This window comes from Pollicipes pollicipes, unplaced genomic scaffold, assembly GCF_011947565.3.
Source record: "Pollicipes pollicipes isolate AB1234 unplaced genomic scaffold, Ppol_2.1 Scaffold_7231;HRSCAF=8579_pilon_pilon_pilon, whole genome shotgun sequence".
Classification (NCBI taxonomy): domain Eukaryota; kingdom Metazoa; phylum Arthropoda; class Thecostraca; order Pollicipedomorpha; family Pollicipedidae; genus Pollicipes; species Pollicipes pollicipes.
Window position 1 is genome coordinate 16923497 of NW_023597034.1, and position 23555 is coordinate 16947051.

A 23555-nucleotide genomic window follows, 5' to 3' on the forward strand; every position below is an offset into this window, starting at 1 on the left:
GAGTGGGTGGGTCATATATATAGCTGTTAGACTCCCCTCCGTTCAAGCTCAGACATGAGCGCTGACCGCATCCCGTCTGTTCAGTCGGAGCCTGAACTCTGCCTGACTTCCGTAATGCTTCCCGATACTTCTTTTAAAATCTAAAAAGTCGCCGTCAACCTCTGACCAGCGGTCCGTTGCAACAGATACTTCCGGGATCTTAAGACGACACCCCACTTTGTGATTGGCTTAGCCGACCATCGCACTTGCCGCACTTGCCGTACTTGCTGCTCATTAGTTAACACGCGCCCGAGTGGGGTGGGGGTGGGGGGCAATTGACCCCCATCCCGAAGGTTTCTCCAGAATGGTTTCCGAACGGCGCGGGGTAGTCGCGCCAAATTTTGCATAGCTGTAGACATTTGAATAGCGGATCGTGTGGTGAAAAAATTAGATGTACCTTGTAAGGTCGCTGACCTATGGCAGATCAAAGTCAGGCCATAGTTTCAGCGAAGTCACTTTCTAGGATATCGCTCAATCTGATGCGGCAACGGAGCGTTAGATGAAGCTATACATATCTGAAATGCTTTCTTAGAAAACACAACAATTGAATGAGCAAATTGCACGGACCTAGTCAGGTATAAAGGTCAGACCAAGGTCAATACCAACCTGATTTACTACTCTAGGGCATGCTGTGTGGGATAGTTTCTGCTGATCATTTCAAATTTATTGATAGCAGGAACCGCATTCTACATCTCCCCATGGACTTCTTAGAGGTCAGAATAGGTCATTGAGATAAAAGGACGGAGGTCAACATTTGGCTTTCAGTAGCATACTGCCTAGCGTAAATTTTGTCGCTTATTCAAATACAAAACCGAGAGCAGTCTGGCACTATTTTGGTTACCACGACTTTCGAAAAGTCAAACAAGGTCACTAACCTTAAATAGCACGTGACCTTTTGTTGAGAAACGTTTATCTAGGTTCTGGGGGCACTTTGGAGACCAACCTGGAATTTGACCTTGTTTTACCTTATTTGACCCGAACGTTATGACCTAGGACCATAAAACTTTGACCTAAGTGAGTTCACGTACAGGTCAACATACCCCGTGAATTTGGTGTCTCTAGTCCCCACAGTTCTCGGGATCTCAGGGGGGGGGGGGCTCAAATTGACCCACACTCCCACCCGAGCGAAGGATATCCAGTCGGCCACCCGGGCGCGTGTAAACCATCACATCTTTCCGAAACCTGTGACCATGACTCGTTTCCGATGTACGTTGTGTATAAAGGGCACCGTTAGTGACCGTGAATGCTCATACGTTCACTGGACTCGAAGACGCAGGGCTGCTGTTGGTTGTGCACGTGGACATTGTCATGTGGTGTGAGTGTTGTTGGGAGCAAGTTACTGAAAACAGAAGCTAGCACAACGTGAGCCTTCTTGAACCACTGATAAAGTCGTGAGGAAGGCTTTCCAGTTCAAACGCTCCATGCACAGGCGCACCAGGATGCTGGCTGAACACCCCTCCGGACTCCTGGTAAATGCCCTTAGCCCAGTCAGCCGTGCACATCGCTTCATATCGCCCGCTCGTCGTCCCATTCACCCTACCCTCAAAGACACCACTCGCTACCACAGAGTCAGATGTATTACTTATAAACGAATGTTTGCGAGTGGGCGGGCAGTACGCGCGCGCACCTCCGCCTACTCCTCGTAATCGAAAGGCTCGGGAGGCTCGGGCTCGGCCTCCTCGGGCTCCTTCTGTGGCCCGTGCGCTACCACCCAGTCGACCAGTTGCTGGGCGCCGGCGCCCGTGTCGCGCACCATCAGGATGCCGCCGGCGCGCAGGTCCTTCACAGTCTGGTAGCGGCTGCCTTCGACTGGCTGAACCACGCGCAGCTGGTGGCGCAGCACGCGCGCTGGGTTGGAGAGCATCTCGAACGCCGGCTCTTCTTTTTTCTTGGCGTCCGCCTGCCGGGAGATGTGAACAGGTCAAATGTGAACAGGTCAGGGACGGACAGCGGCTGCTGCTCACTTTTGCAGCCGTGCAACCCTGGCTAGCTGGCACAAAACACGAGGCACTTGTCTGAATTCGGATGATCCACGTGTTCCACTTCCCGGACGCGCCTTACTGTGGTACACAACCTTACAAGCACGGCGCCTGACAGCCGCCGTTTGTTACCTTTATGGAGTTTTGTTAATGTTCTACACTGAACATATATGCACGGGCTCTGCAAACAGTTCCCACCCGACTCCGGGGTGTAGCTGCCTATTTTGCTGGAGGCTCCACTCCTCCCCTAAACTTAGAGAAAACAGCGAGCCAATGTCGGGGAAAAACCTGGCTGGCTATTTCGGGGAATGAGTCAACCAATTTCCAAGGCCTAATTTGTATCCTGTGGGCCAATGTTTCTGTGACTGAGACTTCGTGGGGTCACAGCCCTCCCCAATAGCCCACCGCTGGACCAACGCAACAGCAAGCGGTTACAGAGCACGTCCTGTTGAGTCCCATCCTCGCCACACCTTCTCCTTCTCGTCCTTCTCCGTTTCCTGCTTATCCTTCTTGTCCTTCTCCTGGCCGGCGTCCTTCTTGGTGTCATCGTCCACGTCCATCTTCTCGGGTTTGTCGTCCTTCTTCTTCTCGGCCTCCTTCCGTTTGGCTCGCGCCGTGATCGAGAGCACGGCCGTGGCCACCTGGCGGTGCAGACGGCAAACGTCACGGCCGCTGACCGACCAGATGGAGTGCGGGGCGGCAAGCATGATCTGTCGTTGAGTCAGCCGCGTTCGGTTCAATAGCGTAAGGTGACGGCAGCGTCAGGCCGAACTCAACCCGAATAGGCTGAACTGAACCGGTCCTAGGCTCAGATCAAGGCGATTTAAAGGTGCAAATGTCGTAGACAACACACTCAGCAAGGCTGATACAATGGACTGTGGTCCCAAGCCCTGGTGGGCTACGACTAAAACCTGACCACGCCTGATCGAAACGGCTTTCTGAAAATCATTACCCAGATACTGCCAATGACCACCACGAATTTCCTCGACCAAGTGTAGTTTTCACAATCGATAGCATTCCAGCCCGACACAATATTGCCCAGGCAGCGACAGCAACGTCCAACACAAACATAGCATACTCCGCCATCCTTATCCCTCTCCGCATGTGGGCGCACAGGCGGGGCGGAGGGAGGGACGCCCACCTTTTCCCTGTCCTCGCGCTTGCGCTCTTCGATGGGCGGCGGATAGGCGTACATGCTGGGCCGAGCATTGGAGCGGACCTCCATCTGCGGCATCCGCAGGTCGGCGTTGAGCCCCACCAGGCAGGTGGGCGTGAACGCCAGGCAGAGGAAGTGCGCCAGTGGGTACCAGAACCAGTACTGCGTGAACACCAGCATGCCGACCACGGCGGCCATGTTGTTGTGGCCGGTACGCGACTGCAGCGCCACCGTCACGTTGCGGCCGCCGGCGTCGATGATGCCCTTGGCCAGGATGGCGCCCAGCTTGGCCATCACGTCCTCGTGCTTGTCCGACACCACCTTGGTGTACAACTGGCGGAAGTCCTTCACCTGTCCGCGGAGAGGTGACGCTTCAGTGGCGATGCAGCAGACAATGTCGGGCACAGCAACCCGAGCTAACAACACGCGGCTCCAGTGGCATGCTCCACTGTCGCTAGAAAGCAGCAAGCACACACATCACGGCACTGCCTCGGCCAAGGGCCAAACGTTGAACAGACATCTGTGGCTTTTAAACGCGCTCCTTTCCATGCGCCGCTATAGGCGCAATGTAAAGTTCAGGGTGGACTGGGTGGACGCGTCTCCACGTGACGCAGGCCATGTAAAGCAGCAAAGTTTAGACATGAGTCACCAAATTGGGAATTAAAACCGGACCAACAGCGGCAAAAACTAGAAGCGCACCAAAGGGACAGCAATGGCAGTCAAGTTCGCCTCTACACGATCTGTCAGCCCGCTCCGCCCGCGCAGCAGCGAGCGGTGGGGCCGAGCGGCGCGGCGCCCGTCTGGTCCGCCTCACCTTGGGACAGGTCTGCTCAGTCTGCTGGATCAGCACCAGCGCGCTCGCGATCAGCGCGCCCTGACGCACGTAGTTGACCAGGTCGTAGCACATGGGCTCTAGCAGGTACAGCGCCTCCTTGGAGCCGGTCCCTGGGGACGTTTGTCCATTTGTCATCGGTCACCGGCAGACACTCAGCAATGGGGGCGACCACCAGCGGCGCATTAGATACGCCAGAGATGGTGAGAGATGCATATCGTGTATCATATAGCGAAGAGACGCACGCTAAAGCATTGTAACGCATACTTAGGTCGTGTCTTTCTTCGCGAGATATTTCGATGGACATCATTGATATGCCAAAATGATGGACATAATGGAATGAACAAATCAGACAATGGGCATGAATGCTATGATGGCATCAATGAAGGCTGCTTCCTGCGAATCTCACATACAACACTTATTCACAGATTTATAAAGTACCTGGATCTTTCGCTGATTGAATGGGCAGCAAATTACCCAAAGGACACTATCTTGTATTAGATACAATTCAAACACAAAAGGAAAAACTATAGTGATTGTAAGAACGAAAGTAAGAAATGGTGCCACAGCAATTCACGGAAAATCATTCGCCAGCGCCACCTGCCGCGGTGCGACCTAACGACGTCGACTACACCTTGCAGCCTCTCTGCTCCTTCCCTGCCCCCCCCCCCCCCCCCGCTTCGGTGAAGCAGAGGCTGTGATCGCTGACCTGCGCACGCAACGCCCAGGGCCATGGCGGCGCCGTAGCGGACATGCGGGTTGTACGACTCGGAGAGGAGCGACACCACCGATGGACACTGCTCCGGGTTGTGAAACAGCAGGAATCCGATGGCTATCACGGCCGCCCGGCGCACGTCGTCGTTCACGTCCGAAACCTGAGGCGAGTGAAAGTAGGACAGGCGTCAGAGGGTGCCGGCTGGCGGCGAGCGAGGGCCGCGTCACGGCAACTACCTCTGCAAAAAGCAATAACAAAACAAATAAAAACTATTGCTTCCACAGTCTGGATGAGCTTGCACCAATCAGCCAGTCACGACTGTTTACCCAGAACTCGCAGCGGGTGTTTACCCACCCTGCGCAGCACGACTGACACGGTCGTGTCCCAGACCGTGTCCCAGACCCAGACTGAAAATTGGTGGCAGGAGTTATCTGATGCGTGAAATACGTCGGACCCAGTGTCAGGCCCCTTTAACTTAGGAGCACGAGATATGCCCTCAGGCGTTTTCGTAACTTAAAATGACGTTGGTATGTTCATGGCGCCGTAGTACCAATAACAATACATGATATATGATAAACAAATATATCTTAGAGATCACAGAGGTGTACCAGAAAACTGTGAAAATAACCCAGGTTAATTTGGAAGGAGTGACCTGGTGAGCTAGGTCAAAGGTCATCGATCCAGCTTGGCATAATGCCCGCTCTTAACTTTCATCTGCAGAGAAGCGCATACTTTCGTATGTGGTCTTCGCAAATACGCTTAATTATCGAGGGCACGAGCGTCTACACAACTTTCCAATGGCTCAAAACATGGCCCTTTCACTACTTTTGGAATTCGGACGCCGCCGAATGGGATTTTCGTCTACCAGCTCCCATAGTAACTCTGCCCGACCTAAACGTGACGATATCTAGAGTCGAGGTTATTCGTAAGGCTTGACGTAACGCTGATCGAGCTGACCGCTGCAGCACTAATAGGGATACGAAGGTAATATGAATGCTACGAAATCAGGTCTGGTTGATCATGCAGTGCAACGCTGCAGCACCGACAACGGCCCCGGACACCGGTTCCGTGCGACTCTCGTCGTTACTGTCGCCGCATACTAGGTGTCCAGTGTCACACCCCCGTGGGCGCACGTGCGCCGGCTTCAGTAGGCCCGAGTACAGACAGGTGACGCTGACTCAGTTTACTGGAGGACTGGACGAATGTGTTCTCATGTGGTACAGTACAAAGCAGGGTGATTGACAACATCATATATTACTGCCTGGCCACGATATCAGTACTGCCCGGCCAACGAGTTGCAAAATATGGCTCGACATATTTGTAAAACGTACCTAAAAATTAGATATGTTCTGAATGTTGTAGCAACACAAAATTATGAAAGACATCATCCCCGTACCTCGACATAGCCAACATGTGTCCACAGACCGCTGCACATTTATGGAGGTGGTTTAAAACGTCGGCGACTTTGCGGCGACTTTGTGCAACATTGGGCAACGACATGGTGGATCTGATGCATGACATAATCCCTGGTCCCTGGTACCGATTTGTAACAAAATATAGGCATTTGCAAATACATTAGAGCTGCAATTCGCATAATCTTGTTGAGCAGCAGCTGGCAGAAAAGCGTCCCATGTCCGTGACGTCCGAATGTGGAAATGAGTGAAGCAGGCCGTGTTTTGAGCCACGGTGAGGCTATTGGCACTCGCACCCTCTGATATTATGTTTGTTTTGGAAAAACAACACGTGATAAGCATCATCTGACGCATAAAAAGTTAAAAACGGATATTACGCACGCTGAAAAGATAGCCTTTGACTTGAGTCATCAGTTTACTTCTTTCCACGGTGACTGAGATGAATTTTTTTACTTCCATTGTATGAATATTCGCAGTCCAGAACATAAATAGAAAATTATACAACTGAATAAATACGTTGACATTACATCCATTATTACAGGTGACACGACGCCATAAACGCACCAATGTCAACTCCAGTTATGAAAACGCCACAGGCATATCTGGTGACCCGTTAGTCAGAGGGAGTTAATGTCGTGTTCGAAGAATTATACGCATCAGATGATCTCCGGTGCCAATTTTCCGTAAAATCTTAAACGAACGTGTATCAAGAGGCTATTAAATCGCCCTGCTGGGCTGCGCTGAGTGGATGATCAGAACCCGATCAGTGAAGCAAACCACCCGTCACACTGTTACGTCGCAGGCTTACCCATAGACAAACGACAAACGTGTCCTTCCACCACCGTTCGGCCCGGCCACACGCCAACTTACGGCAACGTGCAGCAGACGTCGGATGGCCTGGTTGTTGCCGGTACCGCAGTAGGCCATGGCCACCGTGTACATGCCGCTGCGACGCAGGATGGGGTCCTTGTCGGAACACAGGCTCGTGATGAGCGTGTCCGCCTCCTCCAGACGCTCGTACATCGTCAGCGCAATGCCTGTCGGGGAGGCGGGGGGAGGGGGGGCTGAGAGTGGTGCCAATCATAACGCCGGGGAGGGGGAGGGGGGCTGAGAGTGGTGCCAATCATGACGCCGGGGAGGGGGGCTGAGAGTGGTGCCAATCATGACGCCGGGGAGGGGGGCTGAGAGTGGTGCCAATCATAACGCCGGGGAGGGGGAGGGGGCTGAGAGTGGTGCCAATCATGACGCCGGGGAGGGGGAGGGAGGGGGGCTGAGAGTGGTGCCAATCATAACGCCGGGGAGGGGGAGGGGGGCTGAGAGTGGTGCCAATCATAACGTCGGGGAGGGGCAGGGGGGGGGGGCTGAGAGTGGTGCCAATCATGACGCCGGGGAGGGGGGCTGAGAGTGGTGCCAATCATGACGCCGGGGAGGGGGAGGGGCTGAGAGTGGTGCCAATCATGACGCCGGGGAGGGGGGCTGAGAGTGGTGCCAATCATGACGCCGGGGAGGGGGAGGGGGCTGAGAGTGGTGCCAATCATGACGCCGGGGAGGGGGCTGAGAGTGGTGCCAATCATGACGCCGGGGAGGGGGGCTGAGAGTGGTGCCAATCATAACGCCGGGGAGGGGGAGGGGGGCTGAGAGTGGTGCCAATCATAACGCCGGGGAGGGGGAGGGGGCTGAGAGTGGTGCCAATCATGACGCCGGGGAGGGGGAGGGAGGGGGCTGAAAGTGGTGCCAATCATGACGCCGGGGGAGGGGGAGGGAGGGGGGCTGAGAGTGGTGCCAATCATAACGCCGGGGAGGGGGAGGGGGGCTGAGAGTGGTGCCAATCATAACGCCGGGGAGGGGCAGGGGGGGGGGGGGGTGCTGAGAGTGGTGCCAATCATAACACCGCGGAGGGGGAGGGGGCTGAGAGTGGTGCCAATCATAACGCCGGGGAGGGGCAGGGGGGGGGGCTGAGAGTGGTGCCAATCATAACACCGCGGAGGGGGGGGGGGGTGGGGGCTGAGAGTGGTGCCAATCATAACGCCGGAGAGGGGGAGGGGCGGGGGGGGCTAAAAGTAGGGCCCATCATAACACCGCGGAGGAGGGCTGAGAGTGGGGCCAATCATAACACCAGGGGGGGGGGCTAAAAGTAGGGCTTATCATAACACCGCGGAGGGGGGCTGAGAGTGGGGCCAATCAAAACGCCAGGGGGGGGGGGACTGAGAGCGGTGCCGATCACAACTTCCTAGATGACTCCATGAAGACAGACTTGAGAAGCGACGGTCCATACTGAAGCAACACTGGGGACGCGCCGTTGTGCGCAGTTCTGTATGCAAATTCAATCGTCATATGTGACACAGCAACGTGAGGAGCTACCCAGTCAGAAGCAAGCGCACGTTTCAAACGATTTCGAGCCGAAATCCTGATGGACAAAAAGGCATCAGTAGACGCTGGATGTCGTGCACGTCCTCCACCTTAGCATTATTTCATCATGCATTATCACCATGCTAAAACGTGACTTGGCGGAGACGCTCTTTCTCACGACCACGAAGACGAGAGTCCCATAGATTTAACCTTCAACTTGCTGCGATCACTGATTTCCTGCGACACATCGCGACACGCACCCCCATAGAACGTATTACCGTGTCTCGCAAGTCCAAGCTTTAGACATGTTGGTAGAGGAGCCACCAGCGGGGCCGACTCTATCCCTGCGAGCCGCATGTCAACGCGTACGTGTCGCCCGACATACAGACCGGACGGGACCACGTGTTGTTGTTCGTAATGGAGACTAAGTACCACGCGGCTACTGAGGTGATACGGCGTCGCTTGCCTCACCCTGGCACGAAAGGCGGGCACCGCGGGCAATCGAACCCCGCACCTCTGGTTTCCCAGACGCGCGCCTAAGCCACTGCGCCACCGGCACCCGCAGCCAAGTGTCACTCACCGACGGCCAGGCCGCGCAGGATCTTCTCGTGCTGCGTCTCCTGCGAGTACGCCACCATGTCCTCAATCGCCTGCGCCGACTTGGAACCCAGCATGACCAGACCCATCGCGATACCTGGTTAGGAATACATGCCGGTTCTATCAGTCATGCACGAAGGCGAAGCATCACAACGTGACATTTTGGCGAGGACTGACGGACACGCGCTTGGCCGATAGCCTCCCACTGCATATTACACAGTACATCTGGTGCGCATAAAGAGTGGCCTAATCTGCAGGTGACGAACAACGTTAACGTCTTCAGGTCGGTAACCACGGCACACTCGGGCACTGCCACTCACCGGCTGCCTCTCCGGTGACGGCGTCGTCCTGGTACAGATTGAGTTTGAGCTGTTCGTAGATATCGGCCCGGTGCGTGCCCATGGCGGCCAGACCCACGCCCAGACAGCCGCCATGCCGCACCACCTGCCGACGCACGGAGGCGTCAGCTCCTATAGCACATGACATAGGCATGGCAACGGCGGCGGGGGGGGGGGGAGGCAGGAGGGGTGTCCGCCCCCCCCCCCCCCCACACCACCCAGGTTAAGATCCGGGGCAGAGCCCCCTCCCCTTTTGTTAGGGCTTATCTTAGTTTTCAGATACAAAATCGAGAAGTAACAACAAAATCGAGGGCACGCAAACTCTCTTCTCTAGGATCCACCACAACGGCCTCTGATCCCGGGGACATTCCGCCGCATAATGTCATAAAATCGGGAAGTAACAACAAAATCGAGGGCACGCAAACTCTCTTCTCTAGGATCCACCACAACGACCTGTGACCCCGTGGACATTCCGCCGCCCAGCTATGCATGTGTCGTTCTGCTCCGATATCGCTCCTTGTTCTCTGTTTCTTCTTCCCACCGCGTTGCTACACTCCAGCGCTCTCTGTCTCTGTTCCCAGCTGCCTTCAGCTCTCTTTTCCTTCAGGCACTTTCTCCCTCCGTGACGTCGTGCTCCCCACTGACGCACCTCATTGTTGGCCTCCTTGAGCTGCTGCACCAGGTAGTCGATGATGGCGGCGCCATGGTTGACATGGATCAGGCCGAGCGCGTACAGAGCGCCGCCCTCTGTGTAGCCCGAGCTGCCGGCCGCGTCTTTCGGCAGGTACGCCTGCATAAGACCCAGCGCTTCCTGTCGGCGACGCCATCAGCAGTGTTAGCATCATTGATATATGATACCACGATTGGCAACATCCATGTTAAATTACTAGCAGACGTCTGCAATCCCAAAGAGGGGCATCCACTGTAAAATGGTCTAGACTCGTAAGCAAAAACGACAGATTAGGGTACACCAGGCGAACTACGGGCAGCTCGACACACCAGTGTATGGCTTACCCGCAGCCCTACGTTCGTCAACAGCCAACAGTAATGGCGTCCTGCGCCGGCGCCCATCACGCCCTCTAATTCCTCTCACGGTTGAGGCATGGCAACTTGGCAAGCAGACAAGCATCCACAAACAGTACATGTAGGATTCAGCCCTACTAACTCATTTTTCATCATATGTTTCTGCCATAATGAAAGCTAGTATTTGTAGGAAATGAGGTTGAACACTCTCGTTCCCATGGTGAGACAACGTTTTAGGCGTGCCGGTTTCTGCTGCTGGAATTTGACTCGTCGCACGCGAAACTTTGAGTTGCGGTGCGTTGCGTGCGTTGGTAGGAAAATATCTGAAGCGTTGCAGTCGCGTTAATTAGGTGAAAAATGTTCTAATCTGCAGACTACCTATTCATCTGAAACCTTTCATATGAGTTTCTGCAGGCGGTCTGCACCTTCATGCCGGGAGTGAGTGAGGAATGTTCCCCAAAATTGGCGGCTAAGAGGCAATGAAGTCGGATTTTTCCTGGTACAACCGTAAGCCTAGTGCTAAATTTTCACAATTCTCGCGGGAGAAGGGACTTGAGCCCCCAAAGCTCCCCCCCCCCCCCCCCAATGACGCGATGGTTCTCGCGCCTCCGCCATTTAAGATCAGTAGAAGTGCCCGTGCAGAGAAAACCTCGAGTTAATCAATACCTACACTTTGTGCACGCTGGTACCATGTTTTTTTTACTGGCACTCCGGTTATAAACACAATTGACAATTGCGATGCCAATGGCACACCTGCACTGACAATTCTACAACTGAATGCGACCTCACTGTTGTGTGGCAGCCAATTGCGCTTGACAGCCAGTCCCGGCATATCCTCTTGGTAGATGGGGGGGGGGGGGGGGTATTTTATCTCACTTATCTTCCTGCAGCGCAACAAGGTTCACGTCAGATTTTTATAGGGATGGTGGCGGGTACCCCTTTTGCTCTTCCATTATTTCCGGTTTTCTTCGTCATTTAGCATGCCTTCCGAACAGTGGCGCAGCCACAATTTTCTCCAGGGGGGAGGGGGGGGGGGGGGTCCGGAGATCGGTAGGCATGCATCACACCAAGGGCGTAGTTTCACAAAATGAGTTAATAGTCAGGGGGGATATAACGATGGATATAGTAACAATGTAGCGATACTGTATACCTACGGTAAGCATGATCAGCGCCAGATGTGACGCTCACCGGCACCGCATCAGCTAACTCCCATACGCTGGACGCCAGTCTGATGCTCGACTGAGCTAAGCGTAGCTCGGTGGAGAACGCATCATCAGCGCTCTTATAAGGATCATCACATTGCACCCATAACTTGCATTGGCAATACATATCCCACGTGACATTCAATTGTTGGGCGAAGGAACGTTGTTAGCTAAAATGGGCGGTTGACAAGAGACAGTGCTGTTAGACATGGGGAATAGGGCTGCTGTTGTTGGAACCTAGTATGTCCTGTGTAACATGTGGCCCGAGGCTTCGTCACGCAGAGTGCGCAGCATCCACAAGCCTGTGTGAGCGATGCCGTGCTATGCTTCTGCTTCAACCCACCTTCTCGTGACCCTTGTGGATGACGCCCAGTGACGCTGTGGCCGACATTTTGGCCCAGCTGTATGCCCGAGACAGCCAGTCCAGGTTATCCCTGCAAATTACGGCTGACGTCACAGCAGTCGCACAGAAGTGACACGGAACAAGCCTACATCAAGACGCTATGCCTGGCCACTAGATTGGTCGGTGAGGTTCAAAAGAAAAATATTATACTTCTATGAATCGGGGCGTTCAGATGACGCCGGCAGTTCGTCGCGTATTTGTCCGACATGCTCTTGGACAACAAAACAACAACTATATGCTAACATAGAAGAAAGCACTACTGGACACACCAGTGGCAACGTAAACCGCTCCACAGTCAAGGCCATCTCAGCAGCTGAGCTGGGCACGCCAGACTCGTCCGCGACTGCCACCAACCTGAGGAACTGGTCGCTGGTGGTGCCACACTGCATATAGCCGTGCGCCACCACCAGGGCAGTGTGGCAGACGGACGCGCGCACCGTGTCCTTGACCTGCTTCAGAATCATCAGGTCCGTGTGATTTCCACGGATGAGGAACTGCAGGTGCAGCTGGATGGCCACGTCGCCGGCCAGGATGGTGGTCAGACGCTCGTAGTGCTTCTGCACCTGCTGGTCCCGTTCCGACTGGCGGCGGCGCAGTACGTCAGGCACGGCTGCCACGGTGAGTACCGCGGCTCAAGCCTGCGGCAGTATTACTGGAGCCCGGTCAGAGGGCACACTGGCACGCTCGTCGTCGCCAGGCTCTGTGCTGCGTGTAAACCGCGCGCGCGCACGAGTGTCATTGAGACACAACGTGACCTGCGGAATGGATGCATTCAGGTGCACAACCTCGGCTACAGAAACTCTGAGACAATGAAAATGAAAGAATGAAAGTTTCACATAGCAGTTGAGGCAGACACACAACATAATCAATATCATCTGAAAAGATACTGTTCTCCAGGACTAGTTGTGCGACATCTTAACAATCGGTGGACTAGTGTTGTGTTCCTTCGTGTCATCAAGAGGGAGGGCGGCGGAGCAGGGCCATGCGGCCATGCCTCTCCTTCACTGACACATGATCAGCCTAGGCCTGCTCGCACGTCACAGCCGACCGGACGCCCTCAGTCTCCGGTCCCTCCCCGCCAGCGCTCACCAGCTGATCGGCCGTCTGGGGCCGCGCGTCGCCGGGCTGCTCGGCCCGGTCGGCCGCGTGCTCGGCCGGCGCGGCAGCTGTTACCGGGCCGGCAAGCAGCGCCGGCAGCGGCGCCGTCACCCGCAGAGCCTGCAGCACCCGGCCCACGAACTGCTGCGTCGCCGAGTCGTACAGGTCGAACGCGATCTGATAGCCCATCAGTGCGCTGTCCTGCGGGCATCGCGGGGGAACGAAGTCAGGCGGTATGCTGGCGAGACAGGGCAGAAAGCGCCATGGTCCAGCCCTTTCACACAGCTGGTGACACCTACATGGTGAATTAATGACAAAAAGTAAACACAAAGACAAACATAAGTACAGGCTAATAACGCATCCCTAAAAAACAGGACATTACATGGGAAAGAAACCTAACAGATAACATGTCCGACGAAAACCTAATTTCAAGTCCTGAATTCTAAGTGGGTAATCTTTATACCGACAGGTAACACTGGAGCAACACTACGTAATGACACTTCTTGAACGTCATTTGGCTGATATCTTCGACCAATCAGTACTAATCCCTACACATTTTGACACCATGCCCAAAATATACGTGGTTGGGGAAAGATACTGCACTCCGAATCCGGTGGCAATGGCACTGATCTCTGAGCGAATACATTGAATGGCCCGACTGGCATGGAAAGGTCAGCTGGCAACTGCCCAACGAGAACGACCCAGGCCCGGGGCGACCGCATCGCAGCATTGTGCGGCACGTAAAGCTCTTCGCATTCCTGTCTGGCGAAAGGGCGGAATTAAGATCATCCATTGGACTGCACGGTACGACTTCGGTGATGGGGTGTGTGGAACAAGTTGCAGCTATAATACGCAACACTCGAAATAACTTGCAAAAAGAAGACACCGGAACAAAACAAACCCGCACAAAGTGCTATGGCGCAGCCCATCTAAGACCTGTGCCATAACCCAGACCGGCCTCGGCACCCACCGCAGCGAGCCGTCGTATTCCCCACGAAGCACCAACACGTCTCCCGTTACTGGTCGTCCCGGGGCCTCGCCATTGTGTCTACTGACCTGCGTGCCGCGGATCAGCCGCTCCAGCACCTGGGCCACAGCGCTAGGGTCGTCCAGGAAGATCAGGCACTGACACATGTTGACGTAGTCGGGCGTGGCCAGGTTGCGGTAGAGGTCGACCAGCGCGCGTAACACCGCGTTACGGAACTGTCTGTTCTGGATCAGCGACATGGCCACCGTGAAGGCGTACTGCAGCATGCCGGCCACGTCGTCCTGCCGGACAGAGGTCAGCTGGTCAATGGGGAGGACTGAGGTCAGCACTAGCGACGCCACTTAGGTCAGCTGGTCAGTGGAGAGGTCAGGGTTAGCGACGCCAGTTAGGTCGTCTGGTCAACGGGAGGTCAGAGGTCAGGGATGGCAACACCAGTTAGGTCGCTTGGTCACTGAAGAGGTCACAAGTCAGGGCTAGCGACACCAGTTAAGTCACTTGGTCAGTGGAAAGGTCAGAGGTCAGGACTAGCAATGCCAGTTAGGTCCGCTGGTCAGTTGAGAGATCAGAGGTCAGGGCTAGCGACGTCAGTTAGGTCAGCTGGTCAATGAGAACGTAGGAGGTCAGGGCTAGTGACGCCAGTTAGGTCCATTGGTCAGTGAAGAGGTCAGAGGTCAGGGATAGCGACGCCAGTTGTCAGCGGTCAGCAGGGAGGTCAGAGGTCATGCCAGTTACGTTTAACATCGTCCTGAGGAACAGTGCCACAATCGAACATGGCGCCACTGACAGTACAGCACGGTGAAACCACCGCCACACAATGATTCACAAATTGCTAACACAGCAAGGCGTAACCCTATTCTCAGTAACAAGTTTGAGAGTGCTGGCAATACCACCAAGTTCAACCGGAACAAGCATTTCACAGTTGCACAGTACTGCACATCGAATCACGAGTCGCCCGCGGCTCCAAGAGAACGTCAACCAGAGTGGGAATCTTATTTTGCAATTCAGGGTTGCAGCTTCGCGAACTAGGTCGGAGATGAAGTTTTTATCCGCTTGCATATCCCAGGTGGAGAAAAAGAACGTGTTTGTATGTTAGCTTTAGCGTCTCTTAACAAACGTGGCTTTGCATAGCTTTCTTTGTGTTTTATTTACCAACAACCGCTACAACTAGTTTTGTTGGGTCAACTAAGTTTCGTTGTGTACATAAACATCACTCGTAAATGTCTCGATTCAACTCATTTAACAAGCTTTGAATTTAAAGCCCATTACACAAACATGAAAAAGCCACTAACCCTTCTACCCATTCAGCTGTCTAAAGAGCACTCTTTTTGCTATTGATCTGCCCAGTTACAGCTTAAAGCGTTGGAGAGATTATCCTTTGGGCCTGCATGCTACCTGAACATTGATCTTCCCACACTGTCATCTCTTTCCCAAAACATTTAGCAAAGTTATGGGTACAGTCGCAGGGAGATTGAGAGAACATTCCCATCCGAACTTTAGTAAGAGAGCCTATGCCCTTCAAGGTTAGGTTCCAGCCCCTTCCTTCCTTACAACCAGAACCGAACCCGAATAACTCATAACAGAAAGTTCAGCCAAAATTGCTGATTTGTTGGCCCTTATGGCCTGACCCACGACAAAAGACAACTTCCGTTGTTGAGAATAACTTTCCGTCAGGTGTGGGCCAACCTTCTGAAGCATAGGACACGTTAACATCCATTTGGCACCCCTGCTCGACTATGCATCTGGGTTTGAAAGATTGGAACCGACATAAAAATTAAAGATAAAAAAATAATTTTGAAAACAAACACTGCTTTGCTGAAACGCAGGCTTTCAATTGTATGACCAATGTAAAATTTGCACCATCACAGCTTTAAAGTAAATATGAAGACAAGTATTTCAAATACTTTCTAGGCCAATATTGCCTTCCATAAACTAAAAGAGAAACAAAGACATACTTAAAAACCACATTTGTTTTGAGCCCAAATCAAAATCGCCATGTGTTAGGCTTTGGATCATAGAATGCTGTGAACCCTCAGTTCTACCAAGCTCCCCTTATGGGCGCCGATGCATATACATACATATTTAGACTACAATGATGCATGCCAATTTGGACACAAAATGTACCACCTCAGGATTTCAAAACCCTAGTTTGTCTCCACGAAATTTTTCAGCAACCTATTTCTCATTAAAAGCAAACAAACCGTTTTCCCTACGCAACTTGACACTTGAACTCATAACATCCAGACGACAAATTTTCTGTTCTGTTAGCTTTCCATCAAATGCAGTTTCAGCGGTCCAGACATCGAGTCCCGTCCAGTGCCCAAAATATCCGAGGCTTCTTTGTGAAATCTACAACAAAATGTTCATCTATGTACACGAATGCGCCAGACAGCGACCATAACGTACCTACAGCGATTCCACTGCACCTCCTCGTCTTACACCTCACGGTTTGTATCCTTCCTCCCCATTCTCCCCATGTGCTGATAAACTACCCATCAGCATGGGTTTCGTTATCCTTCGCTGTCTACCACATTCGGTCTCAGATGGGTCGGTGAAACCTGGTCTGATGCGCAGCATTATTGCCCACTTTCCGCTTCCACACACAACTTTTTTCAGATGGACAATTCACTGGCGACGTCAGTGTTGGCGCCACCCCATGCCATGCAACAGCCAGTCATGCGCCGGAGAGTCCGGAGAGTGGAGACGTCTCCGAGGCAACCCCGAGAGAGGCGGGAAATTTCCACCCAAAGCGTGGCCGCCTGTGAAGGGTACCGGGGGATGCTTCCGGGGCGTCTGCGGCCCGACTGCGGCACGTAGAGACGCGAATGTCCACGAGCTTCATGCGGACGTGGCGTAAACGGTGTTGTGTAGTAAGCGCAGAGGGCAACCCAGGCTTGATTGCAAGGTTTATGATAAGAGTGGAGGTGAGGACGGATGAGGCATTGTTGGTGAGTGCTGGTAATAAAATCGTTAGAGATGGTTTCTTGGGCGATAGAAATTGGTGAAACGTGTGGGTCTTGGTACCTCTCGCTTAATAGACATCATAACTAGGGGTTTTGTGCATGGAGAGCTTTGCTGTTCATTCTTTCTAGCATAAAATTCTGAGTATTGATTCATCAGGGTTAACTTTCCTAACAAAGCGCTAAGATTCCAATACTGGCCAACCAGCGCAGGAAGGCTCCACAACTCCCTCCAGCCGACACCAAGCTTTCTCCCCACGTCCCGCGTCCGCTCACCGAGTCCATGATGGCCTTCTGGAAGACGTCCATGCGGCGCGTCTCGAGCGCGATGCCCAGCGCCTGGCGGTACTGGCCGTCCTGGAAGCAGCGACTGAGCATGCGGTCCACGATGCCCTCGAGGCGCGCATCGATCAGGTGGCCGTCGCCCTCGCCGGCCTCCTCGGCGTTCGAAACGCGCAGCTGGGTGTAGTGGTCGATACATTTGGCTGCAGGTGACGACGGGGTTCATGTCTCATGTCCAATAATGCCGGTATGTAATTATTGGAAGGTAGGAATGACACTCGGAAAACATATTCAATGTCTTGCCTGGTGCAATTGTTACGAGTGTCTGGCCACCGGTCATCACCGTTTTGGTTCAAACCACATTGAACATTGCAAAGTTGACAGCAGCTATGTGCTGAGGACCTAAAATGATCCCATCTCGGGGTTGGAAAATTTCTGATCTACATCATCCCTCGGCTGCCTCACTAATTCATCATCACAGCATGATGCAAGCAGAGCAGTCCACGAAAATAATTCAAACGACTCTCACAGGCCTCCACATGACCAACCACCACTGTCATCTATCCTTTTCCAGGCATTCCCAGCAGACAGACATGCTGGCATGAAAACACTCACCAATGATGGTCTCCACATACTGGGACTTGTCATTGACGTCGAACAGGTCTCCGGCGCCGAGCGCATATGTCAGCGAGTCCTCGAACGAACCCAGGTGGTAGTAGACTTTGCTGGCCACCAGTGCGGCCAAATGGCGCTCCGGGAAGCCTTTGTCCTCGTGCAGGATCTCGCTGCGTGCAGGGGGCGGCCGTCAGCACGAACGTGATGGCGCCATACAACAACTGCATCGGCCGATGAATATAATAATGGGCCGAACGTCAGATGCAACACCAGGTAAACATGGTAATACATGGCTCAAAGCAAACTATATTGTACAGCTGATATGTCCACTCAGATTTCCTATCATGGTGCATGAACTGCCAACACAACTACATAGAAGTAGGGGATACATGACATCTCGGTTCGAAATGGCATTGAAAGTTTGTGTTTCTTGTCCGCAGTTAATGGAACTGAAAATGTGTGTCATTTTCTACAGCTAACTTTGATTCCTGCTCATCTAGGCTCTAACCTAGGTGCCAGGTTCATACCAAGTTCAACTTATTGCAAAACAATGTTGCTTTAACTGAAGCTTACTCAGATGTACAGCCACAAATATTGTTGTATCTTGTTAAGTAATCAAGCAAATCAGCTTTCTTGACCTCCCCATCTTCACAGATGCTTAAATCCCCAGACTGAACAAACCACACTCTGAATACAGGAAGCACCAGCAAATTATCCATGTTGCATATGTAATGTTACTCAGTACAAGAGTCATGCAAATCTGCAATGCAAGTTTATATTTAATGAAGTCTGGATAAATTGTGCAATCCAAAATGTGTTGTATTTTGTCAACTTACATTTTCTCAATAGCCTCTGAGATTTCTGCCCAGAACTCATCTACAATGAGATCTAGTTTCTTCAGAGCAAACACCTTCAGCTCTGGCATGGGCTCTTCCAGGAGTGAGATGATACCAGCTGGGTGGGAGGAGGAGTCAGGGTTTAGCTTGATTAACCATGCCAAACATGATTAACACATGCCAAACACACTGGGAACAGTGCATACAAGGTGAATGAGGCAACACCAATGAAACTGGAGAATAGTGCATACAAGGCATATGATGCAACATGACATATTTCAGGTTCTAAGCCTTCAAGTTTCTGATGGTAACTATCTGTGCACAATTCAGTAGATATTTCATTCACTTCAGATATCAGTATCAACTTGACAATGGCCACATATTTTGGGCTGCCATGGCTTCTCTGTAAACACATTTGCTAAAATATACAACTAAAAACTTCACTAACCTGATGATGATATATTCATGATGACTAACTTTTATTACAGCTTGAAAAGGCTGTTCCTTCTGGTTGCAGCATACAGCTCTGGAACAAAGTCACTGGTCAGTACCTAGTAATTTAAGCATTTTACATATGCATAAACCAGTAATACCATCATTTTCATATGAACTTCCTGAAGCATATTTCTGCTGATGCATAAGTCTGGTTAAAACAGAAGTCTCTGATAACAATTTCTTTACAAACCATAGCAGGCACAAACCCTCTTGATTTATAGATATAAAATTAATAGTTGAATGCATCAATCCATTGTGCTAATGAATATTGATATGGTATTAACCTCATATTGATCTACAAAATTATAATCTTAAGTATGAAACAAAATTGGCCATCCACATATTTGCCTCCATGTTATTGGCTGATATGAATGATGCTAGGTTTAGAATGGTATGCCCTGTTGAAGTTGACATAGTGGTGTATACCCTCTATGGAAATACCTGCAGTGACATCAGTATAATCCAGCTGTGTTAGGATTTCCTGATCCTATCAGAAAGGTAACAACACAGCATCACTTTGCATGCAGTAGGTTGCTTAGCAGTAATTTACCTTAATAGATTGTACACCATCATATATCAGCATGATTAAGGATTTAGTTTCAATATCTGGAGAGGGACTGGTACAATAAAATGCTGTTTATTATTTTCCAAACATGCTTCCTTTTTCCCGGCAGACATCTGCCTCCAGCACAGTCAGCTCAAGTTAATCATGTTAACCAATCTGAGCACCTCACATTGAGGTTTAATTTATACTGGACAACACCATGCATGACATTCATATCCTTCACATCCCAAATTTGAGAATGTGTATGGTTACCTCAATAGGAGCTCAATGTGACTATGATCAACAGGCTGAATGACCTTTAAGCAGCATAAATATGAGGATGATATTTTGTCTGACATAACTAGTGCATAAGTAAGGTGAAGCATGGCTTAAAATAAAATCAAAACTATATAATTTTATTTGACATCCCAACAACACACCAACTTCCAGAATAAGGCAATTTATATAACACCATTATACAAGACTTCTTAAGACCAAAACATGTCAACCATCATCAGAAAACAGTGGCATTTTCTAATCTTAGGCTCAAAATAAAAATGTTCTTATGAGTTCTCAGTACAGCAGTATCAAAAAATGATGTTGATCAATGATTGGCAGGCAGGTCAGTCGAGCATCTGGCGAAGCCCCATTGCAGTCGCAAGAGAAGGGCATAGGGGCAAAAGGAGTACAGGTAGGATTAGTGGTAGGAGTAGGACTAGGCATAGGGGTAGGAACAGGAAAAGGCCAGCTTGTGTGAAATCCTGATGAAAAGTTCACCTCACTAGGACAGTGACACCATTTGCTATTACCATGTTCGCCAAAAAAAAAAGCTGTCACTGCACACTGCACAGGGTGAGGATGTATAGCTCCCAGTACATGGATGCATCATCCATTGCTATATTGTTCTGCTGTAGTCCTTATGCAATAGTTTGAGAAAATGAGCTACAGTGTTATGAAGTAGGGGCATAACTTAAAATAGGTACCATTTGTTACAAAAGAGCAATATACCTTGTCTTTTTTAGGGTAGTAAAGATCACAATCATTGCACTGGTACATGTACACTCTTTTAATCAATTCTTTATTGGATCTGATGTCTCTTAGATGTCAGTTGATGAACAATTTAATATTGCAGCATCAGGTACCAACACAAACAATGAATCACATGGCAGCACACAGATAGTAAGAAACATAGTTTAAACTATCTTCACAAACTTTGCCTGTAGGTTTTAACTTAAATCATAACAACAAAAAAACAGGTTCTCACAGCACTCCTGGGCACCACAGGTGGTCACTAATTTCAACACATATAATGCAAACATTTAAAAAACTATGATGTTAGGGTTATCTCATGCAGGAATACCACACCCAATAATTCAAGAACAATAATCTGAAAATGCTGCATCATATGGCCCAGTCAGCCAGCACAAACATACTCCAACTTAAATATGTTTGGATCACGTAAATGCTCGGCCCAGTGGGTAAATTTTAGCCCGACCTGTCTGCCACCGTCAAACTTAGCAATGTCCTGTTCCGCAAAAGCACCCCTGCACATATCCACCAGGAAGGTCCGAATCAAGGGTCTGAATGCTAAAGATATAGGCCGGCCTCACAAAGTTCGAAGGCTCTGTTTTTTTCGACCCGTCGCCCTAATCTGTCTTCTTTTGTAGACACTATCGCGACTAAGCCCTCCAACACTCACTCGACGATATCTGCTGCAACACCGTCCACAAAGAACCGCCCAATACCGCTACAGCAAAATGAACCGGTCCAAGCCGCTGGCCACCCCCGGCTCCGCGATCACTCGCCGCTTACTATGCACAAATTTTGAGGCACTTGTGGCTCAGACATAAAGGCGCACGGTCAGTAATCAAGAGCTCTAAAACATGTATTTCAATAAAAAGTTCTCTCATTATTTCACCTTATCAACAATGCACTCGTATAGTTTTTCGATTAAATAATTTAAAAGAATATATAATTCCATTTGACCTTGAAATTTGTAAGACTTGTGAACAAAAAAGCTTGTAAGGGAAGTATACAGAGCTGACCGCCAGGAAACATATGGTCGAACGACACAACTAAGGCGTACCCGGGTGCAGCTAACGTATTTCAATTGGCTCTAGACTTTCTACTGGCATGGGCGTGTGTTATTTCGTATAACTGGTATATTCATACCATGACTATTCTGGGTAGGATACAGTTAGATATATCTTACTGTGAAAACTCACATATAGCCACATTTACCCCACATTCTATGTTCCTTGGCATGCTAGACGTGTATCTCAAACGGTTGTTGCCTGCTGCTACATTATGTTGCTTTGATTTCCAAAGGTAAAGGAGAAGACATGCAGACGTCCAGAACCTTCTAAAGCTCCATTTGTTTATGGCTGGTTACTAATCTGTTGCCTGTCTTCTTACCGCGGGTGTCAATTTGCGTCGTTTTGGGTGGGCAACGCGCCCCCTCCCCCCCCCTCCCCCCATGTTCAATTTGCTCTCCCCCATGCACGAGTTTGGCCCCAAACCTTCTGGGGTTCATGTAGAACATTTCACATAGAAGCCCGAAACTATACAGCATTTAAAGAAGGCTTCTGCGAATTGTTTCACAGTCAAGACAACCAAACAAAAACATAACTGCGATATCATGTCCAGTTTAGTGCACCTGACTGAGTTAGTCACACTTGAAGCACGCGCTTGGGTAGAGGGTTAAATCACCCCCCCCCCCCCCGAGTGTTTTTACGGAATGGCTTCCGAACGGGATGGCGTAGCTGCGCCAAATTTTGCAGACAACTATCAATCCACTATCGGTCCGCTACTCAACTGTAGACAGGTGAATAGCGGATCGCGTGTACCTTGTAAGATCGCTGACGTACAGCAGGTCACAGTCAGGCCATGGATTCGGTTAAGTCAGTTTCAAGGGAATCTTTCAATCCGATGGAACAACGGAATGTCGGATGAAACGATGCATGCTTGAAATACTTTCTAAGGCAACACAACAACTGAATGGACAAATTCAATTGACCTAGTGTTCAGTAGCAGGAGTCTGGGCTGAATGCCGTTCTACGGCTGGCGCCGGCCAGCTCGCCGGCGAGTGTGCAGGTAACACCAGCCGAGGCAGCAGAAGCGGGAGGTGTTTGTGCGCTTACGGGTTATGTTCGCTTTGTTCCGGTAATAAAGCAGTTACGGACGGAACAAATTGGCGACGAGGATGGGATGAAAGTAAGCGCAGTCCACTTACTTTCCAGTTTAGTATGTCCAGTTATTTACTTAGTTGCCCTGCTCGAAATGCGTAGCCCGGCGCCGCCGGCACCATTTTTGAGGCACGTGCCGCCCTGAAATCCCTGCCGCCGCCACGCCGCGCTTTGCTGAAATTGAAATGGCCCAATCACATGGTTTACCAATGCCGTCGCGTTATGGAGTTGGCCAGGACTTCGCGCGACGGCTCCGGGGTTGCGAATTTTATGTGCTTGCGTCAGACATCACCTCCAGCCCCCGGACAGCCACGACGGCTCTCACGCTGCTAGGACTGGAAGTCCAAGAGCTCGCCAGGACACTGTCAAGTGCACCGGAAGCAGCTCCGGACGAGAATAGCAGATGGACGGCTAAGCTGACGGCACACTTTGATGCGAAAGTTAATACCACTTACGAGCGAGCCCAGCTCCATGTTTTCGGAAGGAAAGCCAGAGAGAGTTTTGGGGTTT

The 23555-nt window shown here is 51.2% G+C and overlaps 1 protein-coding gene across 1 annotated transcript; it reads right to left on the bottom strand.

The window, feature by feature from the left end:
- Positions 1-1594: 1594 nt before the first annotated feature.
- Rpn2 (Regulatory particle non-ATPase 2) lies at positions 1595-21672 on the bottom strand. The gene is made up of 18 exons (XM_037232973.1): positions 21560-21672; positions 19270-19347; positions 18822-18939; positions 17986-18155; positions 17365-17573; positions 14200-14412; positions 13135-13344; positions 12400-12626; positions 11986-12076; positions 10067-10228; positions 9400-9523; positions 9063-9176; positions 7004-7170; positions 4716-4881; positions 3989-4119; positions 3160-3525; positions 2489-2659; positions 1595-1939 (listed from the first exon to the last, which is right to left on the bottom strand). Exons 2-18 carry the CDS (start codon positions 19286-19288, stop codon positions 1673-1675), a joined length of 2925 nt encoding a protein of 974 aa, XP_037088868.1. The 5' UTR covers positions 19289-19347; positions 21560-21672; the 3' UTR covers positions 1595-1672.
- Positions 21673-23555: the final 1883 nt, after the last annotated feature.